Source organism: Bombus affinis, chromosome 1 (assembly GCF_024516045.1).
Source record: "Bombus affinis isolate iyBomAffi1 chromosome 1, iyBomAffi1.2, whole genome shotgun sequence".
NCBI lineage: Eukaryota > Metazoa > Arthropoda > Insecta > Hymenoptera > Apidae > Bombus > Bombus affinis.
The window spans coordinates 17,552,754-17,578,109 of record NC_066344.1 but is presented as its reverse complement, the minus strand read 5'-3'; the positions used below and the strand labels follow the sequence as shown (position 1 = coordinate 17,578,109).

The 25,356-nt window shown below is 33.4% G+C and overlaps 1 protein-coding gene across 1 annotated transcript in view; it reads left to right on the top strand.

Moving 5' to 3' along the window:
• LOC126918026 (uncharacterized) overlaps positions 1-25,356 on the top strand; it is a 225,483-nt gene that overhangs the window by 167,358 nt on the left and 32,769 nt on the right. The window contains exon 2 of the mRNA XM_050725580.1: positions 19,022-19,164. Coding sequence (XP_050581537.1) covers positions 19,022-19,164 — 143 coding nt within the window. The remainder of the gene's footprint in view (positions 1-19,021; positions 19,165-25,356) is intronic.

Sequence of the window (25,356 nt, the reverse complement as noted above, 5' to 3'; positions counted from 1 at the left end):
ATAATTTGTTAATTGATAACATTGTCGTTACAACTGCTAAAATTTTTTAAATAAACTAATCTTCGTCGTAAGTTAGAAAACTCAATCTATGATTTTAAGTGGGTCGCTGATAATCTATTACGATGATTGACATGGTTGCAAACAGTCAATTAAACAAAAGAGCGCGGATTATTATCAACACTGAATTTTTCTCCCTTTTTGATAAAAGATATTTTAGCTCTAACCCGTGTAAAAAGACAAAATTATTGAAAACTTTATGTTTTTATCAAACCTTACAAAATTGTAATATAAAGAATGCTGCCAAACTTCTTTCCTTAATTAATATTATAACGTTGATATTACAGACAACAAACAGCATAATTAATACTATCGAACATTGAGAGATATATAGCAAATATTAGGCAAATATTAATTTAAGAAGAAGGATTACACAAAACCTACGTCTTATTGTTAAGATAATTATCAAATCTTAATCAAAATTCAACTAATCTTCAAATTGGAAGTACATCATCTTTGTGAATGATGCATCTAACAACATATGAAATAGCGAATAAACGTAAAGTTAAATAAACGCGGAATTGTGCTGCTATAAATTTTCTAGTTTATCTGTTCTCTGGTGTCATCTCCTAGCGTTCTAATGTCGTAGATGCGTTGTATGATCGCCTGTTCGAGTCAGAATACCGTACGTCAACATGTCAGTCAACAGTAATTAAACGGTCCGTTAGTCCAGATGTCTATAGTCGTTCACGTGTGTGCTTTTGGCCTTTGACCCGAAGAATAAGATTACCCTACGTCGATTGTTACCCAACAATAAGTGCTAAAGCTTAAAAGTACTATTTTGCCAATACATATAAAGAATTTTGTGTAATACACGTGTAATATATATGTATATTTACACGAATGCGATAAATGCTGCGATACTTTCGAAAGTTATTATAGGCGTTGCATCTTGATAGTAACTATGTTGATCAAACAAAATTTGGAGTCTTATGAAATTTTAGCGATGAACGGTTTAGAATATTAGAATGAATATACTAAAATAATTTTATGATCCGTTTGATTCTTAGATTTTATTTGATAATATGTTGGTGCTTTATTTTGAACTAAAGTAAGTTTGTTACAAAGAAATTGATATATCATAATTAGATTGTCGACATTTAAGCAAATTTATATTTTTATCAACACTAAAAAGACTAAAAGACTAAAAAGATAGAACCAACTAGAAATTTGGATCATCCACTAAATAAAATAAATTTTACATATTTTTTACATATTTTTGCGTATTATATGCATTCTATGCAATTTTGCACATTCGACTTTTCTATAAACGCATAAAAATCCGCGACATAATTAGAATCTCAAGTACATTTCCCGGTTGGTTTTGTATTTTACAAAAATAATAACGATAGACGTGCCTCGTTACAGTACCAAAGAAATTTCAAAACATTTCCTATTACGTACGTAATACATTCGTAAAAATTTCTCTGGTAAGTCGAATGGTTTCGTGGGTCACGATATCTATTTCCGTCTCTGTCACCATCTGTCTATCTGTCTGTCTCTCTTTGTTAACTCATTCTCGATACGTTGGTGCATTGTGCGAGAACACAGACTCGGTTCATTGTTGTTTAACTGATGATTCCCGGTATTGCTTCGGACCCAAATGCTTGAAAAATACAAATTGTCCTGTCCACAGGGGGGAACTTTTTCCACTAGCTTAGGCGATCGAGCTTTTCAAACGAATGGAAAAGCTATTTGGTGATATACGATCGATCGCGGTGAGCTTTGTTACTTGTTGCTGTGGATAACTTTGAATATTGATAGCCTCGAGCATGAACAATAAACTGATGGACCGAATGATGGATCTACTAAATGAACGAGATCCGCGTCATTTTGTTCGCTTCGTACGATAGTTTGGAGGATAATATCAATTATATTAATTTCTTGTATGTTAACAATTTTTGTGGTATGATCGATACGAAATTCCAATATATTTTTATAATAAGGTTCTTTTGCCTTAGTCAAAAGTTTAGGCTTGAAGAAACAAAGGTTGCGGATATAGATGTTTACGAATGTATGTCAAGTGTAAATATGGAAGAAATGTACAAAGATGATCGTAAATTCAGAAATATATAAAATATCTAAAAAGATAAGAGATTTTGTTTGTTCAAGCTTTGCTTTTTTATCAGTGTCTATGAAAATGTAAATTTGCCTAAAAATTCACAGTTTAGTTATCGATGACTGTGAATCTATTTATTACATGATAGTTGTCTTTCCATTTTTGTCCTTTGCCTTTTTTTCTTGTTAGCTGAAAACAAAAGTAAATAAAAATTTTCACGTTATGTACATCGTCGCAGCAGCGAAATAGAGAGGATGTGATACGCATAAAATATTCTTTTCGACGATCGAAATATTTTAATCCAACATTTTATCAGTTTAATTCTTCGTAATACCCTGGCAATCTATTTGGGTACGTGCGAAATTTTATTTTCGAATATCCTGAAGCGTTTCGATTAATATTAAAATAAATCTTCCGATGATTAGCTTAGAAATCTATTGAATAATAAAAGAGAGACGTTAGTAAGTCTTCATGAAAGCCTGAGAGATAAAAAATTTTTTGAAATAGATAAAATGAACCCAAGAATACCATAATGTTGGTAAGAAAACTCTGGGCATTATATTATTATATATAAATATTATAATTTATAATGAATAATTGATTGTTTAAATAATTTTGGTGGTCTTTATGAATTTTAAAATTTTACCGATACAACCATAATTAGTTAATGAAATTTCAAAATGTTTTACGATATACGCACAATATATAAATATAAAAAGGTTCTATAGACGTACAAGTACTTTTGTCAGTCACTGCATATGGCAATATTAATAATACACTGAACATAAACGGAAATAATTAAAAAATATCAGGTCTGTAAATATGAAACCGGAATTTGCCTATAGATTATACAGAGGAACAATTTTATGTTAGCGAAACTGTCTCTTTGCCTGGTTTTGAGATTAAATATGTATCTATTTTACCATCCTTATATGGTAAATATTAATATTTACTCAAGCGCTGATTATATGTTTAAATTAAAACAACTACTCTTTTGTCAACTTTACGAGGATGTAAGATTACAACAGATAATTTCTAACATCTGCAATATATGCGCATACATTTTCAGATTCGTTTCGCAATTTTCTAATATGATCACGAGTCTCATAGCAATGGTAATGAAAGTTTCGTATTACACACGGAATATATTCATGGATAATTTCTATGGTAAGCATTGAAATACTTTCGCGAACCACTGTAGATGGACAGAGAGACAAATAGAGGGAAAGGGAGAGGATGGATTTGAAGCAAGACAGCGAGCAGTCTGTGTACAGACGGAGTTGGTCTCATGGAGCATAGAATCGATTTGTCGTGTTCACGCCCTCGAATACGAGGGAGACAGAGGATGGATGCAACGAGTAATGGGATGTAGGATTAACCCGGTGAAGAAGGATTGCTTGTTCCTTTCCACGAATTACCTTCTACTCGAAGAACGCTCTCGGTGTTTGCTGGCTCTTGCGTTTTCCGTGGCACCATCTCGATGGAAATGTTGGCAGCGCCACTTCGATGTCTGGCCACCTTTAAGATCTCGACCAACTTTTCCTCAACGTTTAATCCGCTCGAGAAACGTAAATCTCGAGCATTACCGACGTTCAGTTTGTTGCGGAACAATCCTCGGATTCTAAAGTCGATGAATGCAGCCGTAGTTGGATCGTGGAAACAAGAATTTTCATTTATTGCTTTTGGTTATTGCGCTCGGACGTCTATGCGTACAAATCTAGTTGTTTATGCGCACATTCGTCGGAATTCGCATACTTCGATCTACTGCTGTATCCTTGTAGAATTTGCTTTATGGAGAAGTGGCGTGCATAAATTTTTCGCAAATTAGTTGGCAAACTTTTCGATAGAACTCGCGGAATTAGTTCAGGGTGTGGTATCAATTTATGATCGCTATTGATCGCGTTCGAGGTTGCAGATCTTGGAACATTCGATTAGCAGATATGTATGCCATTGTATTTTGTATTTCGTGTTACGAGATAATTACAAATAATTGAACGTATTTTGCTCCTAGTCTTCTCTTTTTCTTATTGAGATGCATAACGAAAAGATTTCAATTGGATAAGATATTACAAATTACTGAAAATTGATTCATTTTACATGTTAGAGTAAACGTCAACGTTATAAAGAATGTTGTTAATGTGATTGTTTCGTACAACTGAATTGATAATAGTTTATTTTTATGTTTTATTGTTGTATAAAATGTCCTGTAAATAAACAGAAGAATAATATAATGCCAAAAAATGGAAGTAGTTTTCTATTTCACGTTTCAAAGACCAAGATGAATTTTACTATAGCTTTGTCTAATCTTAATCAATTGATTGATTTTTATGAGTACATGAAACTGATACCGGTAAAAATCGCGAAATATATAATTTATAGCGAATGAAGAATAATAGAAAATATAAAAATAGATAAGAATTTAAGTATGATATTACGCAAGTTCTGCCTTATTTTATATAGAAAATTTGAAACATAGCGCTTTTAAGATATACGAGGTTTGTACATGTACGCTTATTATTCACAAAATAAAATTGAAAATAATATCTTATATTAATTTTTGTCCATAATAACCAATTGTCATTTTGATACAAACTAATTGTCATTACTCATCAACTTTCCATACATGTATGCTGAATTTAAAGTGAGCTGTTAAAGCGTGTAAAATCTAGAACAGTAGTTTCTATAATTATTTGATTTGAAGATTTATTCGTACGCTGTAACAAATTAATTATTAAATTATAAAACAATGCGACATGCTAAAACTGAAACTATTTTAAACGTTATTCCACAAATACACTTTGCACTAGTCTAATAATATGCATTACTAAATCAAAGAACATCGTGCATATAATAGCTGAATATTAAATCTAATATTTAAATAATCAGAAATCAGATACAAAGATTTGAAAATCGAAAACAGGAAAAGACGATATAGAGGAAGAATAATTGCAAATAAGCGATGAATATAGAAGCTATCATATTAAATCAATACTCTGATAAAGACCAATATTCATTGGCAGTCGGAGCTCGGACCATTTCGCCCATTTAAATTCAAAACGGAGACGGTTTATATTCTTGGAATAAAACCAGAAATAGTGTGTCCCACTTCCATTCGTTAACTCGGAGTGCTTTGTCAGTGCAAGCAACTCAAGTTAGTGCGAAGAGACTGCTTTCTTCATTAAAATGTAGAGTGTTCACCTTATTACCAGCGACCGTTTTTCGCGTAAGTGACAGGCGAACGAAGAAAATGAAAGAAGAGGTTCGCTTCTACTATCACTTAATAGCTTTAATAAAATTTCCTGGTACAACAATTTATAATTAAAGATATTATATACTTATTACGCTATTCGATATTTCATAGCGTAAACTTTCGATTGAAACAACTCGGAAATTCATTGATACCTACACTAGCGCTCAAAAGTATTCAAACATTTGCTTATTTTTGACAAAATGTATTCTAATTACAAAATTGCAATCGAGTCAAACTGCAATGATTTTATACCGCATAATCAACATAGCTACGTATAATAGTGTGTTATAACCCTATTAAGTAGATCTTTGCAATATGCAATGATCAAATTGACGTTCGTAATCAACATATCCTATAGAACTATGTCATTTTGCACACTCTATATCTGTAGATCTTTTAATTTCTGAATTATAAAGTATATAAAGCCATATTAAAACTTGTTTGGACCTATGGGATCCAACTATGGGGAACAACGAGTAATTCCAACATAGAAATTCTTCAACGATTCTAATCAAAAACTTTAAGATCCTTAATTACATACATCTTCATCTTGGTATGTTACCGACGAAACAATACATCGCCACCTTAAGATACCTACAGTTAAAGAAGAAATATCCAAATTCAGTAATAGATATAACAAAAATTAACAACCACCAAAACCCACTAGTTATTCAATTACTTGACAAGACGGATCAGCAGGCTAAAAAGACATTACCCTCTAGATTTAAACATTAGATTCAGCTAGAATGAAGCACACGATAATCATTTATTATTCACGTTATAATACCACGCCAGAATAATTTATTTATAATTCTCAATCAGAATTGAAAAACAATTAGTTAATACAATCAGATATTTAAATAGCAAATGTACGTAGTAGTACATATAGTAAATATTCAAATATATTATTGCTATATTTGTAATAACTGATTAGATTTATATAGTTTTTTTTATCTAATTTGTACTTTACAATTTGTCCAGTTGGACGTTTGGTCAATTTCTCTAACTTTATTGCTAAATAACACGTGGATGGCTATCCCCGGCGGGATACCATCTTCCAGTTTGTCTATTTTATTTCTTTAGTGAATTCAGTGGGGTGTTTTCTTTTTAGTCTTCTTTCTATATGGGTTTTGCTCGTTTCAGTAGCCAGCTGGTTTGGATGCGTTGCCATTCTTTTCTTGTATCTTTTTGCGTATCTTTTTGCTGATTTGTTCTTTGACCGTTGGTATATATATAGTTCAGCGATTCCATTTTAAATTAATAAATACTGGCCCTAATTATTAATTCAGCGTTAATTTGTGTAACTTGGTAAAGTTCATATACTGTCGTTATAAATCGGTGAAAATATAAATATGGTGAAATTTCGTTGAAGATTATATCTGTGCAATTTAATTCAAATTAATCTGAATTTCTACTCTTTTTGCAATTTTTATTAACTTTCAGAGATATTGAAATATCTCTAGCCAGTTAAAGTTTCACTTTGAAGTTAAAATATAATTTTAAAAGGCATAATGTTCGGGATTTTGTGTGGTTCTCAGTTTGCAGCACGAACGGCATATTTGCTACTTTTTGGGAAGTTGGAATTTTCCGCACTACATATTCTAAGGTTTACAACTCGGATCGCATCGAGAGCTCAATTGGCATCCTAAACACTCGACGAATCTTTTCAACAATAAACTACGTGGTATAAAGCTCGATACTCGATGAAACTCGACAATGGCGCCAACGAGACGGTACGCTACGCACCTTCGACCATGAACGCACAAGACGCAAAACATGCGGGACACCCACGACAGTTCGACAGTTACAGGATTCGATAGAAACAGGTTCCCACTTTACAGGTTCCCCTAGACCGACAATTAGAATATAAGCACCAGGCGCTTCAGGAGACGAGACTCGTCACGCACTCGCCTAAGTTTAAACTCCGTTACTTACAGTTCACACTCTTCCGTTTATACTAAACAGTTCAGATAAACCTACTAAACACGAGCCTAATAGACATCTTTAATCTACCTCCACCTTCGGCGTTCATGTCGTTCGAGTTTCGCGACCTCAACCGAACAGTTGGAACCTGACTGATCGCCACCTCGTTGATAGGTTGCAACGCATAATTTAGTAATAAATTACGAAAATATGTTATACAAAAAATTTCCAAGATAATTGGTATGCAACATTTAGTGCCGTACAATATAAGCTTGTCATTTCATGTAACAAATAACGTTTTTCCACATTATTACACATAACAACGTATCCGCGAACTACTCGCAAATTATAAATTCTCCTGTCGTTATACCGCACAATTTATTCGCAAATAAAGCTTTATCGGGTACGTTATTAAAATTACTTTCCGCAATCTGTCGCACGCAACGTTCGTTGCTGTCATTATAAACTTTTGACTCTGGCGAATTTCTCGTTTATCGTATTAAAATTAACAGCAAACGAGATCGACCAGGCGACGAGATTTAAGCAAGAGAAAAGAGCTAAAAAGAGAACAGAAAAAAAGAACAATGTTATCGAAAAAATTGCAATAATTTTATCGTTGCTTTTCCAGGGAGATGTATCTCGACGTGTTCTGACGGGGGTCAAACAAAACGCAAAATAAGAGCACGTAAATGTATACGGTATGCCCGTACGAATGTGAAAAAAATGCAAAGTGGACAATATATAACTGACTAGTTTTTTTTTTATTAATTGTTATTAATATCCTTACTAATTTTTATATAAAATGAGAAACACGCAAATCTTTTGTATTAGCCTTTTATATAGAAGACTAAAGAGAAAACACCCTACTGACCTCACTAAAGAAATAAAATAGACAAACTCGAAGATGGTATCGCGCTGGGGGCAGCAGCCATCCACGTGTTATTTAGCGATAAAGTTAGAAAAATTTGCCGAATGCCCAGCTGGACAAATTGTAAAGTACAAATTAAATAATAAAAAAAAAATCTCTAGACGCCGAACAAACTTAACTTCTCTCGATCACGTTGCTTATTTTACAGAAGCATGTTTTAGCTGTTCGGCATTAGACGATCTGTTTTAATTATAGAAGAGCTTAGTCGTATCGAGGAGCTGAATCCTTTGACAGGTTGTGAGAATGTACAATTTTGGAATGTCCAATTCTAATCCATGAAATAGTCGCTTGGTCTCTCCTGGGAAGTGTACTAATAGACTGCTTATGTTAAAATATGACAGCAGCGTATGAGATCTATGGACATAGAATAGGTTCTTAATCATTTAAATATATGTATATCGTTCACCGTATATAAAGGTTGAAAAATGGTCGAAGAAAACCACCTATTTTCGCAGTCGAGCCGATATTGCAGTCGAAGCGACGTAATCTCGTAATGCCGCGTGCCTCGATTACTTCTAACGGCTTTAACCTGTCACCCCTCGTGGCCAGTCTGTCAATATTTATAAGGTGTTTCCACCTATGTTATACGTTATTGCGTTCTAGGTGAGAGGATCCGACGGAGATTGCTTCTTTCCTTGTTCCTTTTTGGTACTTTTATAAGTCACGAGCGAAGTTAATGGCTATCGAACGCTATTCCTCTGGTAGTCTTTGTCGATTTCACGATAATTGCCTTTTTACGCCTTAAGGGTTATATTATTCGTCTTTATTGCACAGAATATAGAATTCAAGTTGACATATAACCCAACAGCATCGTTCGAGGGTTCAATGGGATGGATGTTGTATTAGAAATAGATTTTAATTCGTAAAATGTTAAACATTGCTACGTCCTGCAAAACATTTCCAACTCGTTCGAGTTTTATTATCGGGAAAAGATCTTTTATATTTAAGAAAAATATAAGGATCTCGTGTTTAATGTAGGTGATTTCTTGCGTTGAGGGATTAATAATTTTTCGGCTCGTATAGAATCTAACAATAGAGACTTTTATATTGAATAATAAAATGAAATTACATAACATCACCCACTCGCTTCGGTTAATAACAAACCACTAAGAAAGACACGCGAAGGAACGTCTCCTTCTTTCTCTATCAGGACCGTCCAAAATTATTGCTATTCTATAAAACTGCCGCCACGTAATTGTAATAAAATTTGACGTTGTTCGCATAATGTGCTCCGTGGTTGATCGTTGCACGAAAGTAAATATAACTCGACGTAAATATTCAATGAGGGGAAGAAAAATACGGAAATATATAAATGAGACAAAATGACGAGTTCGAAGGAAATTGTGCGTGTCGAAAGAAAGCCTGACATTCTGCAATCTGTTTTACGCTGGTTCGTTGATTTTCGAAGCGGCCTTCATTTTTTTATACTTCCTTTTCTTCCCGCTGTAACATTCTCGTCTCGTTTTATTTTCTTTTTATTCATGTAAATCGTCCTGGGCGTATTGTCAAGAATCGCGCGAATGGAAATGTAGCACTGTTGGTCTCTCTTTCAACGTTGAAAGTCTTGCTTTTTATCGTTTTCTCGTATCAGCAATCAGTCTTAAATCGCTCCAATTTTTCCGAGTATCTTTCTTTTATGTCTCTTCTCTTTATTCTCTTCTCCTTATTAATTCAATTCCCCCTTTTATTTCCTGAAAATTATGTCCGTTACCAAAAATTGCCTAGTCCGAAGTTTTATAAGTATAATAAGAATTTTTGCTGTATATGTGTAAATTACATTATTAAGTCTGGGTTGTTCCTTTTGAGTCCTGCAAAATTCAATCGAACCTTAAAGAGATGATTTTCCCAGCGGAATAAGGTAATCTGGAATTATTGACTTGTTTATTATAATTATTTATTATTTATTATGATCAAAAAGTCTATCTCATTGTCTCATTTACTCTTTGAAAATAATTATGTGTAGAATATATATAATATATGGCAAATTAATTATTGCGAGAATATAGTAAATTGCTCGTTTTATTGATCGTATAGCATAATTTTTAACATATTTTAGCGTAACTGACATTTAAAAGAAACAAAATTACGAATAATATCGGTACATTCAGAATATTGTGTACAAAGATTGTGAAATGAAAAGAGACGGTTCGTTTGTTAATTGTTATTTCATTTATTTGTTTACTTACTGATTTATGCATTTATTTGCTTACATCTGTGTTTTATATTCTGATTATATAATCTCATTTGAGCATATGATAAAGCAAGTGTTAATTAAGTGTGTATTAAGAAATACAGATACGTTATCAAATGGTAATATATATATTAAACTTTCTGTTTTAATATCAATTATTTAGAATTAGTATGATCTAATATGCAGAAAGAACGATTAATTATTAAACAATAAATGATTAGAAAATATAAAAAATTTCATCTTTCAAGACAATTGAATAAATCCTGGAGATTTTTATTATTTCTCCAAGTTTTTGTTAAAAATATTTTGTTATTCCTGGAAATATCGCCAACAAAGAAAAGACAGAATATCGTTTAATCTTGTTATTTAGTTAACAACCACATGCATCTGTCTGTAATTTTGTTTCGATTACATAATAAATAATCGATCCATATAAATATTTTGAATTATTAAAAAATTCATATTAATAATCAGTAATTATCAATAAGAATTATTTGTAAATTCCATTCGAAACCTATCTGTTTCATCTATCGAATTCATAATTCTAAATACGTAATCATACGACTGTCATGGAAATAGGAGAGTGAAAAATAATATAATTAAACAGATACTATTAATAACAAAGAACGCAAAGACAAATTTCGTGTCACTTAATCTTACAACAGTTTAGAACTTCGTTAAAAACAATTAAAAACCGACCATTATCAGAGAGAAAAGCAACCTTAGAGTCTATATCCAAAGAGAATTCCTAAAAATTCATTCTGCAAAACGATAAAAGCGTCGTTAACCAGCTAGTTGAAATGGAGCCATGAGAAAAGCATTAGACGACGAGCTGGTAGTAAGTAAATTTTGCTGCAAAAAATCGAGTAACGTGGAACTTCCAGGATAATGGCGTTTCGCATGCAGCGGTGGAAACTTTTCCCATAACGAACAAGAATAAAGCGATTCGAAAGGAATGGGAGAAAAAAATTATAGCGTAACTCCAAAAGAAAGGAGAACAGAGAGAATCGAAAAGAATTACCAACCAAATTTCTAGACATTATTAATTCTAACAAGTTCCATTTAACACTATATATTTACTTTTTAGAAGCTTCGGAAAAATCAAAGCATCTCTCCATTTGAGTAATTAAACGCTTTAGTAAACTATGAAAAAGAGAACGAATAATAATTGATACATTTCATGCGAGTTATCGTCAATGACAATTTTTATTTGTTATATTCCTGTTATATATTGTTACGACATTTTTGTGAATATTTCCAGTTTCTAGTAACATGATATTAATCTCGAATACAGTCACAATTTAATACATTAGCAGCTCTAATCTTTCTTCTGAAGAGCAATTTTAAGAAAATTGCTGGGTATAATATAGGTATATTATAATATGTTGCGTTTCATTATAAATTTTTTTTTATATTTATTTCTTATTATTCGCAATTTGTCCATTTTGGACATTAGGTCGAATTTTTTTAGCAGTTTTATTAACATGTTGGTGGCTATCCCCAGCGGGGTACCATCCTCGCGTTTGCTAGGTTATATCCTTTGTGAGGTCTGCTGGGTGCTTCCTTTTTAGCCTTCTGTCTTTCATTATAAATGAAACTACATATTCTATTCTTATAATCATGACTAATTTTTTGTTCTTTATTTTAGTGCATTATAATCAGTACCATTATACTTTTGCGTTCGTTATTAGATGAAAAATTCATCTCGAAAGTGCTAAATATAAGATAAATGTTTCGATGCTGGTGGATGTGACACAGAATATATTAAAATCTACTATACAAAAATCGCTCTACCTAAAGACATGACATCAATCATGCATGGCAGCAATTTATCCACAAGATGAAAGATCTTGTTCTTTATAAATTAATGAAGATACACGATGACATTGATGCGAATTCTCAACTAGATGACTATCAGTCAGGTTGCAACTGAGTGGTTGATATCGCGAACCGTGAACGCCATTGTCACGTGGGAGACACAAGAAATCACGAAATTAACAAATAACCGGTGATTTCCTCGCGTCGTAGTTCGAACGTTTCGTGAGTAAGGTAAAAAATTCGGACTTTAGACATTTTTTGTTATTATTATTTAATTTGTACTTTACAATTTGTCCAGCTGGACATTTGGTAAATTTTTCTAACTTAATTGCTAAATAACACGTGGATGGCTACCCCAGCGGAATACCATCTTCGAGATTGACTGTTTTATTTCTTTAGCGAGTTCAGTTCTTTTTAGTCTTCTTTCTATGAGAGTTTTGCTCGCTTCAGCAGCCAGCTGGTTTGGATGTGTTGCCGTTCTTTCCTTGTATTTTTCTGCGTCTCGATAACTATTAGAAATAGAGGGATTGCGTCAGTAGACGAGTTTTGTGTGACAAATCCTGAAAAGATCAATGTGTTTAAATAATATATTAACAATTGAAACTTCTTTTTCTAATTTTTCTTATTTCGTGAAATTTTGTTGGTATAAACTATCTAAACTCAAAATATAGATGTAAATTCGACCAATCGCGGGGAGACGCAATCGCGAGGAAACACGTCAACGGGAGTCGTAAATTCCCGTTACGATTATAATAATCGACGCCGCGAGTAGATCGATCCCCTGATTTCCGTTAAGACAATAAGGGTGGTTGAATTAATATAACTCCGTGATTTGCAGTGTTATGATTATATTTTTCTCCAACAACTTCGTTTAATCAAACACAATAGTAACGTCGCTGAGTATGAGGATTGCCTGGATCTTGCTCAGATTCTGACTGCCAATCTGATAGAGGAAGGCTCTCGTGTCGTAATAGATGTGACGATTGATCAGATCCGACTTTGACAGAATCGAATCAACAGAATCAACCGAATGACCCGAATGAGGAGACGTCGACTGCTTGACTCCGACTGTGTGACTTGAATTGACTCGTACTGACTCGAACGACTGACTGTGAGAGCTCTAGGCACCGTGAGAGCCGTAGGAATTCCGTTGTGTGTCTGCCTGTGGGACTTACGGTGGACGTCTCGGGATAAGAGAGGTTTTGAACGAAGTAAGCTGATTCGTTGTTCATACTTTTCGTTAGGAAAGGTGAAGACAAGGATCCGCGCTACCCATTGGCTAAGACGTTAACGATTGAAGTTGGGATATGGAAGCATCCTACCGGCATGACTCGTGGGAAAATCCAGACATTTCTAGTCTATAAATGCCTGGTTTTCCATATCATTAATTAACAGTTTTTCCCGTTATAATTACCAGCTTTGTCCGTAATCTTTAAGAGCTTTCAATAGACCTAAGGACCTTTTTAAGTACCAGCTATAAACCCAAAATACTTGCAGGATTCAAGGTTCCTGTAAGCTAATGAGACTCGGTTTATGGTGGGCCTTAGGTTTATTGAGGGTTTCTCTAACGACGCTTGGGTCTTGACGGTCAGACATTAAGGTACGTCGCGCGGACTTTTTCACGCGACGTAACAATAGATAAATCAAAATTTTGATATTTTTACAAATTAACGAGAGTAATTATTATTTAAGCTTGTTCGAACAAGATGTTCATCTATGGTGTTAAAACAAAATTTTACGATCTAATATGGATTTTATCCTGAATAAAGAATGTCTATCAAGCGATCCGTAAATGTAGCGATGAAGAAAGATACGTGCCAAATATTCATGACTGTCATTGGCTATCAATCTACAATTTCGTCAAAATCGGCGTACCACGCTTGATGATATTCCTTGTTTAAATAAATTATACCTAATCGATAGGTTCACAGAATGTAATAACTTTACAACGAGAATTCATTATTGACGTTACTTTCGTGGCTCCTCTTTTTCATAGAAAATAAAAACACTTTGTTTTATCGACGTTTGCATGATAAAAATTAAAACGGTTCAGCTATCCGCTGTGTCGACGAAAAGCGATTTCGAAATGGAGGCCAGAAGCCTGGCTATATTTTTTGTATGTTCCTCCCCATTTTTAAATAACTTTCGAGCTAGTATTTATCGCACATTACAAAACAAACATACTGTATTCTCTTTTTTTATCATTCTACAACGCTGATACAACCAGCAGTACAAGCGATACAGAGTGTTCCAGAATAAGTAGGAAATATTTTTAAGTGGTTTCAACTGATCAAACCAGTGAAAAAAGTTCGTATTAACATATGTTCTACATATTTGACTTTGTCTTTGAATTACAGCAAGTTTTTTATCCTTGTAACCTGTTTCCTGGTTGTTTCCAGGCAGGGTTTAGATAAGTCTAGCACGTAAGATCCACCCGTGCGAAACAAAATCGTTATCACTGGTAAGGGGGTATTGTAACAGCACCCGACAACGGAACTTTCCGACGGTTTCTTCGATGTAAAATATATCACCGAAGCGTAAGGTCGACATGCCTAATGAGCCATCGATATCCCTACGGTGCTTCGGCCGAATATTTGGAGAAAGGCAACCGTTCGTGGCAACGGTCGTGGACGTCTAACGGATGCGCGCGTAGTGGGGATGCCGAGGGACAACAGAAGAAACGAATTGTATCAAAGAAACATTCGAGTTTTAACAGCGAAGCGAGAAAGTGTAGTTGTAACCGAAAAGCGAAAATAGTGAGAATTTCACGAAACGAGTGTAAGGCCCGTTAAATAAATATATCGCCGAGTATTTCTTTGGCACCCTACGCCAAATACCACCTCATAATTGTGAAATTGAGTTGGAATTGAGCTGAATCATTGTCCACAATGAGCGAAGGATCAAACGCGTATAATAACGTTGTTAAGGTTGAAGAAGGGTGCGTTGTTAACGATAAGCTGAAGCGAATCAAAACAATGGAAGTTACGGAGCTGAAAGACGAACTCAGAAAACGAAGATTAAGGACAAATGGTGAACAGGAAGAACTGCGAGATCGTCTAAGAGTTTCCATCGCCCTTGAAATCGAGTACGGTGAGGACGAAGGAGACGAAGGGGAAGAAAATGAAGAAGAGCGCGATGTGACCAAATTTGCGCAAAAAGTAGACTCGTACAACGTACATAAGGAGCTGTCGCGTCAAACCAAGAGGAAAACCGAGACATACCAAGAGTATGTCTGTAAAATGTTCTACATAGCTAAACAAGTGAATATGGAAAGTTCTTCCGTAATAAAATACATCATCGACGGAATTCGTGACAAGGAAACCAACAAAATGGTACTATACGGCGCCAAGAATATTCACGAGTTAAAAGAGAAGCTTGCCCTGTACGAGGCCATGAAGGAAAACGCAAAGACGAGGAGTAAGCGAGTCGAAGAAAAATTCAAGAGGACGAGAGGACGACGGTGCTTTCTATGCGGAAATAAATATCATCTGATTGTGAACTGTCCGATGAGAATCAAAGGTGTTAGATGCTTCACATGCCAGAAATACGGACACATTGCATCGCAATGCAGATAACACGAGTAAATCCCCTAAAGATGCGTCGCAATCATTACAGACGAAGCGTTGTAGAGACGTTAAGATCGAAAATTGTGAATTGACCGAGTTAGTAGGCACCAGTAGCGAGTTGACTTTGATGCGAACAAAATTTCGCGACATCGGGTCCGAAAGTAATTGTACAGCTGGACAATTTTCGACAAACGTTGTGATAGATGATGTGACGTACGTTATAAATGGCACATATAGTGTCAAATACCTTGATGCGATATTCGTTGATCATTGGTACAGACTTTCTAATTACCATCGAAATAAACATAAAAGACGGAGACATTTCCATTCGTAAAATAGATGGCAAAGATTATAACGGATTTCCAAAAGTGTCTAAAATAGAGAAGAAGTAGAGTAGAAGTAGAGGCACGAGAACTAGAAGCTAAAATGAATTTAATTCAGCAAGACGACATTCCTGTTTATGAAAGACCGCGAAGACTATCTTCTTCGGATAAAGTCGAAGTCGATGATCAGATTAAAACGTGGCCAAAGAACGGAATAGTCGTGAGAAAATTTCAGATGGTGCGAAAGCGAACCATCAGTCAGGGCGTTTAACAAGAAACGCAAGAAGACGACAGTGTACGCAAGCCGGTCCTGGATTCCACCCGAAGTTCCTTGGACAGTATTATGTGATTTTACTGAATGACCGCTACACGGTGCAGCGAGAAGGCGAGCACGAAGAACCGCAAACGACTTTCACGGCGGCTGATTATATAAAGTTGTGGGTCATTGATGAAGACAGTGCTATAAGTGAAACTAATGATGGTAAGCACACTGAGGTCAGATGTTTATATCAGAATGGCCGAGTGTAATACCATGGAATAATCATTTAACAAAACCGATGAACTCGCTAGGAGTACGAACTACAATGCAGGTAGAAAATGAAAGTGCCGAAGGGTCAGAAGGGATAGAAAATTTCAATGGGCCATGTGGCCCTAAGATAAGTCCGTGGTCCTTTAAAGAGGTAGATACTTGGAAAGGCGTATCGATTAATTGTACCGATGTAGTTCCTTTAGTTATATTACATTAATATATTAAGAATACTATAAATATAAGGAATTTATTTTTAAAAAATTAATTTAGTCTGATAAATTTAACTACTTATATTACTATTAATATGGACACCAGAAGAATCTTCCATAATAATTTGTTAATTAATAATATCATTAAATAGACAAGTTACAAACTGCAGATTATAAAGTTAGATTTTACAGTTTCGTAATTTTACGTCAAACAGAATAATAAGTTAATAGGTTATAACTTCTTCTCTGTAAAATTTTGCTAATATTTTTCACTTCAAGTGTACAAACGAGACTAAATGATACATTAAATTGAAATGACGAAGAACAGGTTTCAACCATAAGATCAAGTAGAAGAGACAGCTTTATAGTCAGACACATACGCCTATAAAAAAATAGACAGGCAAGTGTGTAAGAAGATTGATCAAATATGAAATATTAATGAAGTGTGCAATTATATTAACATTATTCTTCATGAATATTATTAAACACGAAGAGTACACGAATAATTTTTCTTAATTGTAAATAAATATCTATCAAAAGATAGCTAGAAAATGAATAAAGAAGAGTCATTATACATACTTAAAATTATATATAAATACCGTGATATATTATACTGACTGAGTAATACGAGTAAGCCATGATTGATTAAGCAAAATAAATGTAATATAACAAAATACCTTATAGTATAAATATAGAATATAGAATTTACGACTCTCGTTGGCGCACTCTACCGCGACTCAACTATTGTATTATCGGGGACATTTAGGTATAAATTTTTCCTCGTACTATTTATAATTTATTTACAATAAATAAATTAAACAGATATTAATTAGACAGAAAACGTTGGTTGTTTAACTTGAACTAAACGCAACAATCTTATTTTACTTCGACCACTCTCGCAACTCGACAACGCTAACGACTCAATCTCTCAGCAACGCTAGCAGCTCTCGCAACTCCACAACGCTAGCAACTCTTGCAACTTTACTCTTCGACTTCTCCACTAACTCCGACCTCTCGACTCACTCTCACTTCTCGATTCACACACTCTGACCTCTCGATCAACACTCTTTGAACCCAAATCGTCCCTCTCCATAGCGTTATTTTTTCCTCTCTTTAATCTCTTCGTGCCAACGCTTCGCAAGAACTAGGTAACCTTAGTCACATAGGCTTTTTTCCCTATGTAAACTAACAACCGAAGGACAGACGACACTGTTTTGATCGGTCTCTAATCCGGTTTTTTTTTACTATACTACAGTATATATGTACTAATTGCTAAAAGAGTCGTTGGTGATTATTCTCTTTATTATAATCATTATAATTATAATTATATAATTAAATTATATTTTTATGTAGCACGTTTATACAATAATTTTTTTCTTTAATAATAACAGTAATAATAATTTAGAAAAGGTACGTTAGCGTTGAAATTTTTTCAAATAAGAATGTAAAAAAAATCGAAATATCTTATTAAGTTTCTTCCATAAAGTCGAAAAGCTTTCATTTGAAACATTTTTTAGCATTTCTGTTACTTAAAGAAATAATCGTGTGTACACATTTAAAACGGACATATTGTACATAACTTATATGAATGTATCGCTAACTCCTATATTGTTAACCTCGAATTTTTGTACTTCAATCTCATTCTCACCTTGGCAGATAAAAATGATTCGCAATACTTTAAGGAAATGTTCGACATAAAATTTACAAAACATCACGCATCTCAATAACAAATTTTCTTTTCGTATGTAGTTCAAACTCGAAATATTTTTAACGCTAAAAAGGTACAATTGGCTAAAAAATGACCGAAAGAAGACGATAGAGTTAAATCTTTCCTGTCGTATACGTTTTCCAATAATTTTATTTCTCTAACGAATACACGAATTAACTATTTCCTGCCATTTCTCCGTTCAGAGAATTCCCATTTCGCGAAATTCTCCTACTTCTGAAAATTCTAGATAATCCATCATTCATCATCCCATAAAAGTAAAATACTCCTCGACGTTCGTTCTTCTAAAATTATTCCTACGATATGATCAAAGGATAAAAAGTTTGCCTTTAGCCATTGATTTTGATTGGTGAAAAAGCTGATCAAAAGATTGGTTTCGTTCAATTTCAGTCGCCACTTCGTCCGCCGACTTCGTTCTCTAACATTGATTTCAACTTTTTAGTTCCAGCAAGAACGACCGGGCAGGTTCTCCTTGGACAAGTAGACATTGACGTCCAAGAGGATGCCGGAAATGAATTAACGACGGAAGAATCGTTCCCGAAAAAATGCATCGTCGATGACAATGCATATTCTCATGGCCAGACGGTACGTAAACAAACCTATTTACGATCAATTTCTCTTCCTTTCGCTTTTTGTACTTCAGCAAATTGATTTTTCCGATCACGAGATATCCGGACTGTCCATGAAACGATGCCAAACGATTCTTATTTTCGTATGCTGTGTAAAATAAAGTATCTCGATACTTTAAAGAATAAAAAATAAAAAAGTAAAAAAGAATAAAATTGATAATGTTTGCGTCCACCAGGATTTATACATATGAAATCCAGCAGAAGTTTGCTCCTGCTGTCAACCGAAATGTTTACACATATCGTTCGATAAAGGGCTTTGAAAAATGCACCGGATATAGAATATTCGTCGGATCTGTCGCAAAATCGTTTAGCCATGTTTAAGCCAATTACAATTACACGACATGAAACTTTTATTTATGAATGTAACCTATTTGCGTTCTAATATTATTAGGTTATTTTTATATACAAGCTTTAATAATTTAATATTTGTTAGTTTAACATAGGTATTTCTATCTTCTAATATCTTCGATTTTGATTTTAATATAGAAACTGGAATCTCAACTAATTTTATCAAATATTATGTATTCAGGGATACTGAAAATAGTATTACTTAGGTTAAGCAGTTGAGAGAAATTATTCTTGAAACAGCAATTTTTAGTTATGGATGATATGATTAAATATCGTCAAATAATATTGAAATAATGATATTTTTCAGACATGGAATATTATGAAAAATTTACGTTCATTTTATCGATATTCTATATTGAATCAAATTTTAGAAAAAGCTACATAAATATTCAGCAGAAATTTGAAATTGCACAGTCGAAGCAAGACAAAATTTTGATAACATGGAATAGAAGTACGAAAATCAGTTAATAATCTCAGAACTAATATGTTTTTAATCTGTAACAAAAATGATCATTTCATTAATTATTAATAGTAGTCGATATAATAATCGATAATAGTCTAAATTGGTTTTCTATATTTATATAAACTATATAACTATATTGTATATTCCTCAAACTTTTATAAAGGAATTATAAATTGGTAATTTTAATCATTCGAGTAATTCTAGCATCAAAAGTTCTGTTTCTTAACATATATTTCATTTTCATATAAACTGTATGAAAAATTAAAAACTGTATGAAAAATTTCGACGATTCTAATAATTCCACCGCTTTGAGGACATATCTTTATTAACAATTTGCGCATTTGTATGAACTATATCATTTATTATATGGTCATAAAATGGGAGAAAAAATTACGGGTTGATGCTAGTAGTTCTAGCGCTAAAAGCAAATCACATTAAAACAAGCTTCAACGTGTAAAAACTCAATAATCGTTGGTTCGATCGAGTGTCGCATAGTATCACAGATTCCAAACAAGTTCCGTCATTTTATCGACTGGATTATTGCGTTACGATCTTGCTACCTTACAGAACTTTCCGTAAACTGTGCGTCACCGTGTCGAGAGGAACAGGCGTGTCACGTTCCAATAATGATATCGGCGTAACGCCGAGCAAGCGAACACACGGATGAGATAGAACGTCAATAACGAACGAATAAACGAACGAAAGACGATCTGAACGAGGTTCTGACGACAATCCCACGGTTGAAATGAAATACGTGCAACGAAACGATTATAAAGTTCGTTGCCAACGTCTTGGTGGTTAGACGTTGAAGGGATTGGATAGCAAATTTCGGATCTATACAGGGTGTCTCGGTTAAATCTTATTTACGATTGTATGAAAATACTTCTCGGAACAAAGTTGAACTATTTCAATGGGCGCGTGTAATGCTGGAAAGAAATTTTTCGTCGTTCTTCTTTAGGAGATTTCTAGTCGTTTCAAGCTATCGGTATTTTTGTTAAATAAAGTTCCATATATTTGTTTACCAGGTATGTAAATATGAAACCGGAATTTTTGCATAGAAAATACACGTTTATTGTATGAAAATGATTAAAAATGTTTTATTCGAAGTATTGCCCATCGCTAGCTATACATTTTTCCCACCTGTCTGGCAATTGGTGGATGTCACGCCAAAAAAACTGTCGCTCTTTTGAGGCAAACCTGTCATCGAGTCATTTTCGTACATTTTGAGTACACTCAAAGCACTGTGATTTACCAAGAGCATGCTCACCGTAAGCTTCGACAAGCATTCGATGCGATTCTGCATCGGTTTTCTTCAAATGATAACAGAAAATCAATGCTGTCCGCAAATCGTAGTTTCCAGGCACAAAATAATAAATATGTCACTTTTGTAATGAAAGACTATTTACGTCTCTATGAGGAATATCATTATGGTACCAATTATAAACCACGATTTTCGCTGCTTTTATCGTTTATTATTTATAATACAACTCTTCGTTATGCAAAAGTATGCAAAAAGGGAATTCAATGTTTAAATGTTAACTTTATTAGTAAAAAGTGTTATACCGTTGTAATTAGATTTGATGTTGATAATCTTCGTGTAAACTATTAAATAATGTAAATTATTCAAGTATTGCGTTATGAAATCAGTTTATTAAAGAGAAGCGTTAAAATTGATTAAAATTGGTTTTATTTATTATAATTAATGGTTTTATTTATTTAAAGAAGAAATGTTAACATATAAGTCATTTACAGATATGAAACGAAGGTATTCAGTGGTATTTCAGTATGTATAGTAAACGACATTTTTTTAAGGGGTGGTTTGGGGAAGGGAGGGCGGTAACTCGAAAATCGTGAATTTTTCAAAAATTTGTTTACATAGTTAAGTAAATAGGATAAAACGGTGCAACTTTCGTTTACATTTTTTCGTAGATATCTTTCACCGTTTTTGGAATATTTCGCTTCAGATAGAAAATTCTGAATTTTTCTTCAAGGAGCGATTCCACCCCTTAAAATCGAATTATGGCAGCAACGAAAAATATTACGGATGGCTTACTTGTACGTAAAATTTCACAATTTTTTACATTTTCGAGCTGTCCGAGGGGAACGAATTGCTTAGGGGAACGAATAAAATTTGATACTACTTCGGTTGCTGCCATGACGAATATTAAAAGCGTATGACACCTTGTTCGAAAGATTCCGTCTCAAGAATTAGAACGGTGGTGGTCCGAAATGCAGCAAACTGATAATTTTCAAGTTATTAAGAAAAATATATTACTGCTTTACACTCTACTTATACATACGAGTATATGTGTAACTGTGTACACAATCAGTGCCGTCGCGATAGTCGCTTCGCTCGCTGTTCGACGGTCTATTTACGGCCGATGCACACGGGCGTCGCGACACCGTCACGGTGACGGTGTACGATTCGATAGGTATACGTATGCATATGTTTTTAATCGTGCAATACACACGAGCATGCGATTCGCGTACTGCGACGCCTGTGACACTGCAATTGAACAAGCGATATCGCAATGATCGTATGCCCTTTGCCAAATTGTAAAACGATCGTACTGACGTGTAATGGCGAAAAGAAGCGGAACGGATTCATTCAACACGGAATTGTTTATCAAAGAAATTGTTTATCGAATTGTTATACCATGACAATTCAACATTCCATACCATGACAAAAGTAAAAATAATTTGACTCGGTTACAAGTATAAAGAAACTTATATTCGAATATCGGAGAAATATCCGAAGCTGAGAAAATTTGCGCCAGTAAGTCTTTTTCTTCTCAAAAAATACATGTTGCAGGAAAATGCTAAAATTGACGATCATTTCAATATTTATCAGCATTTTTCAATATCTTAACATTTTTATAAAAAACATAATTCTCTACGATATATACGAATTCAAACATATGTACATTTTATTTGCTTTATACAAAATAACTACCGTTATGTCGATGTAATTCTTCGTCGACATTACGCTGAATGTGTTCGTTCTGTCAGGGCATTATCACTAACAAAATAGTCCGCAAGGTTGTTTCTTATTTGTTTTACGGTTAAATCTCCTTGTCTCGATTCTCAGTACAAGTTTCATTATGCAATCCCTTTATAATTAAATCTTCTTACTGATAGCCATCTCTACTTCGTACTTCGCATTATGTAAAATGCAACAACACTTTATACCATCTACAGCAAAAGGTAATTTTATATTCAGCGGCTTACGGGAAACTTTCCATTTATTCGATAAAATGCATATTCCAACAAAACAACGGGCTCGAGTTAGTCGGTAATTAAAAATACTTTCTTTATGTTAATGTATTTTCGCTGTATTCCGTTCCATTACGTGGCTAATTTTTAGGAATATTCAGAGCATTTGTAATTTTTTTTACAAGGTTCAATTCTTTCAAAAATGTAACTGTCAGATTCTTTTCTAGCAGCTCTTATATCTATGCAATTGATTTTGTAATTTGAGCGATTATATATAATTTAATTATATTTATTATTATAATATTAATTTTAATTCATATAATAATTACATAAAATTATATTAATTATATATAATTTGAAATATAATAATCCATTATTCCAAACGGTACTACAGAAGAATATTTTTTATAATTGTAATGCAATGCGTGGACGTTTCTGGTTTTATTATTCTCACGTGCTTGTGATCTACACATTTTCGAAAATTGGATACATTGTAGAAACCTTCATATATTATTTCTTATATTATTTTTTATACTATTTTATATTATTTTATATTATTACAGATATTTCTAACTATTTCTCTTTGAAAGATACAAAAAAACATTCTTTTTTTTAAAGTAGAACCAAATAGCCTTACAAACTTTTCTTACAATTGCAATATGTCCAATTCTATAACTGTAACATAGATCTATTAAGTTATATAAGTTACTTAAGTATTTGTAAGAAAATAAACATTTTAAAAAGTTGGTTAATAAGTGGGGAAATATTAAAGACGTATTCATGAGAGGCATTCGTAGAAAGTTGAGATTTGGATAGGCAGTCAATATGGGGAAAATATATGTATGTGGAATAATTGTCATTTTTATTAAGAAGAAAAGATACAATAAATTCAGAAAATAGTATGCAATACGATCCTGCATATAACAACACAACAACAATTCAATCAATTTTCCATAACTACCATCTATCTCAAAGCTTGCATTTATCATACTTCAAACAGAAATTCTCAATTGCCCTCTTGGAATACAAACGAACAAACTCTATGTTTCATTCTGAAGCGTAGATTTCATGAATAAATATAAATCTAAACGTAAATTTCATGAATAAATCTACCTTACCATACGTCGAATTAGCTCGATGAGATGAATATTCTTAAAAGTAATAATAAAGACACTATCGCGATAGGGAGAGAGAGAGAGAGAGAGAGAGAGAGAGAGAGAGAGAAAGCAGTTTTTCTTAATCGAAAGGGTTACTGAATATAAAGATATCTTATTCGCGGTTCAACCGGAATTTTTATACTCTACAAAGGCCTTTTAGCTATTTTTCAAAGCTCTTTATAACTACAGTATATTCGAAACAGTTTGAAAAATAATACTCTTTTAAATTAAATAAACAAAAACTAATACTCTTTATACTTAATATTCTGAATTTTTCTGATTTCTGTAAAGGCAAATATTTTGCAAACGACGGATATATCGCGATTTCATACCAAAGCTTTTAGCACGGAAAGCCGTTTTATTTATAACTGTCTTTATAACAGTAAAATGAGAATTTTTTACCTCTGTGGCATCTCAATCCCTTTTCTTAATTTTTTCAACAGAAAATTTGTCAACGTGGAAAGATTCATCATCAATCATGGAATTTTTGATTCTAAATTCTTTTAATAAACTATCTAAGTAGATAATCTACCATAGAAAGCGAATTCTTAATCTTTTTAGTATTTCAACTCTTTTCAACTCTTTTCTTTTGTGCTGTTTTAGAAAGTTATAGCAAAAAGACTATATAACTATGTCTATCATTATTTTGCATTTATAATCAATATTACAATGAACGTTCATATATTTTTCTAAGAAGGAGTAATCAAAGTTGGCGATAGTATAAACTTTCAAGAATACTTGTTTCGAAAGAGAATCTTGCGGTTCTCGTAATTCTGATCATTTTGCCAATCTGAAGTAAAACAGGGAGCAAAAAGAGTCTTAATTAGACTTTGACTACAGAAAATGAAGTTTCATCATCGATTTTTCTTTTTTTTTTTGGAAGAAGACGCTTTGCAACAAACGAAACAATGTAGAGGAAAAAAGAGTAAGCTTGATGTATGAAACAATAAATTTGATATGATTGAAA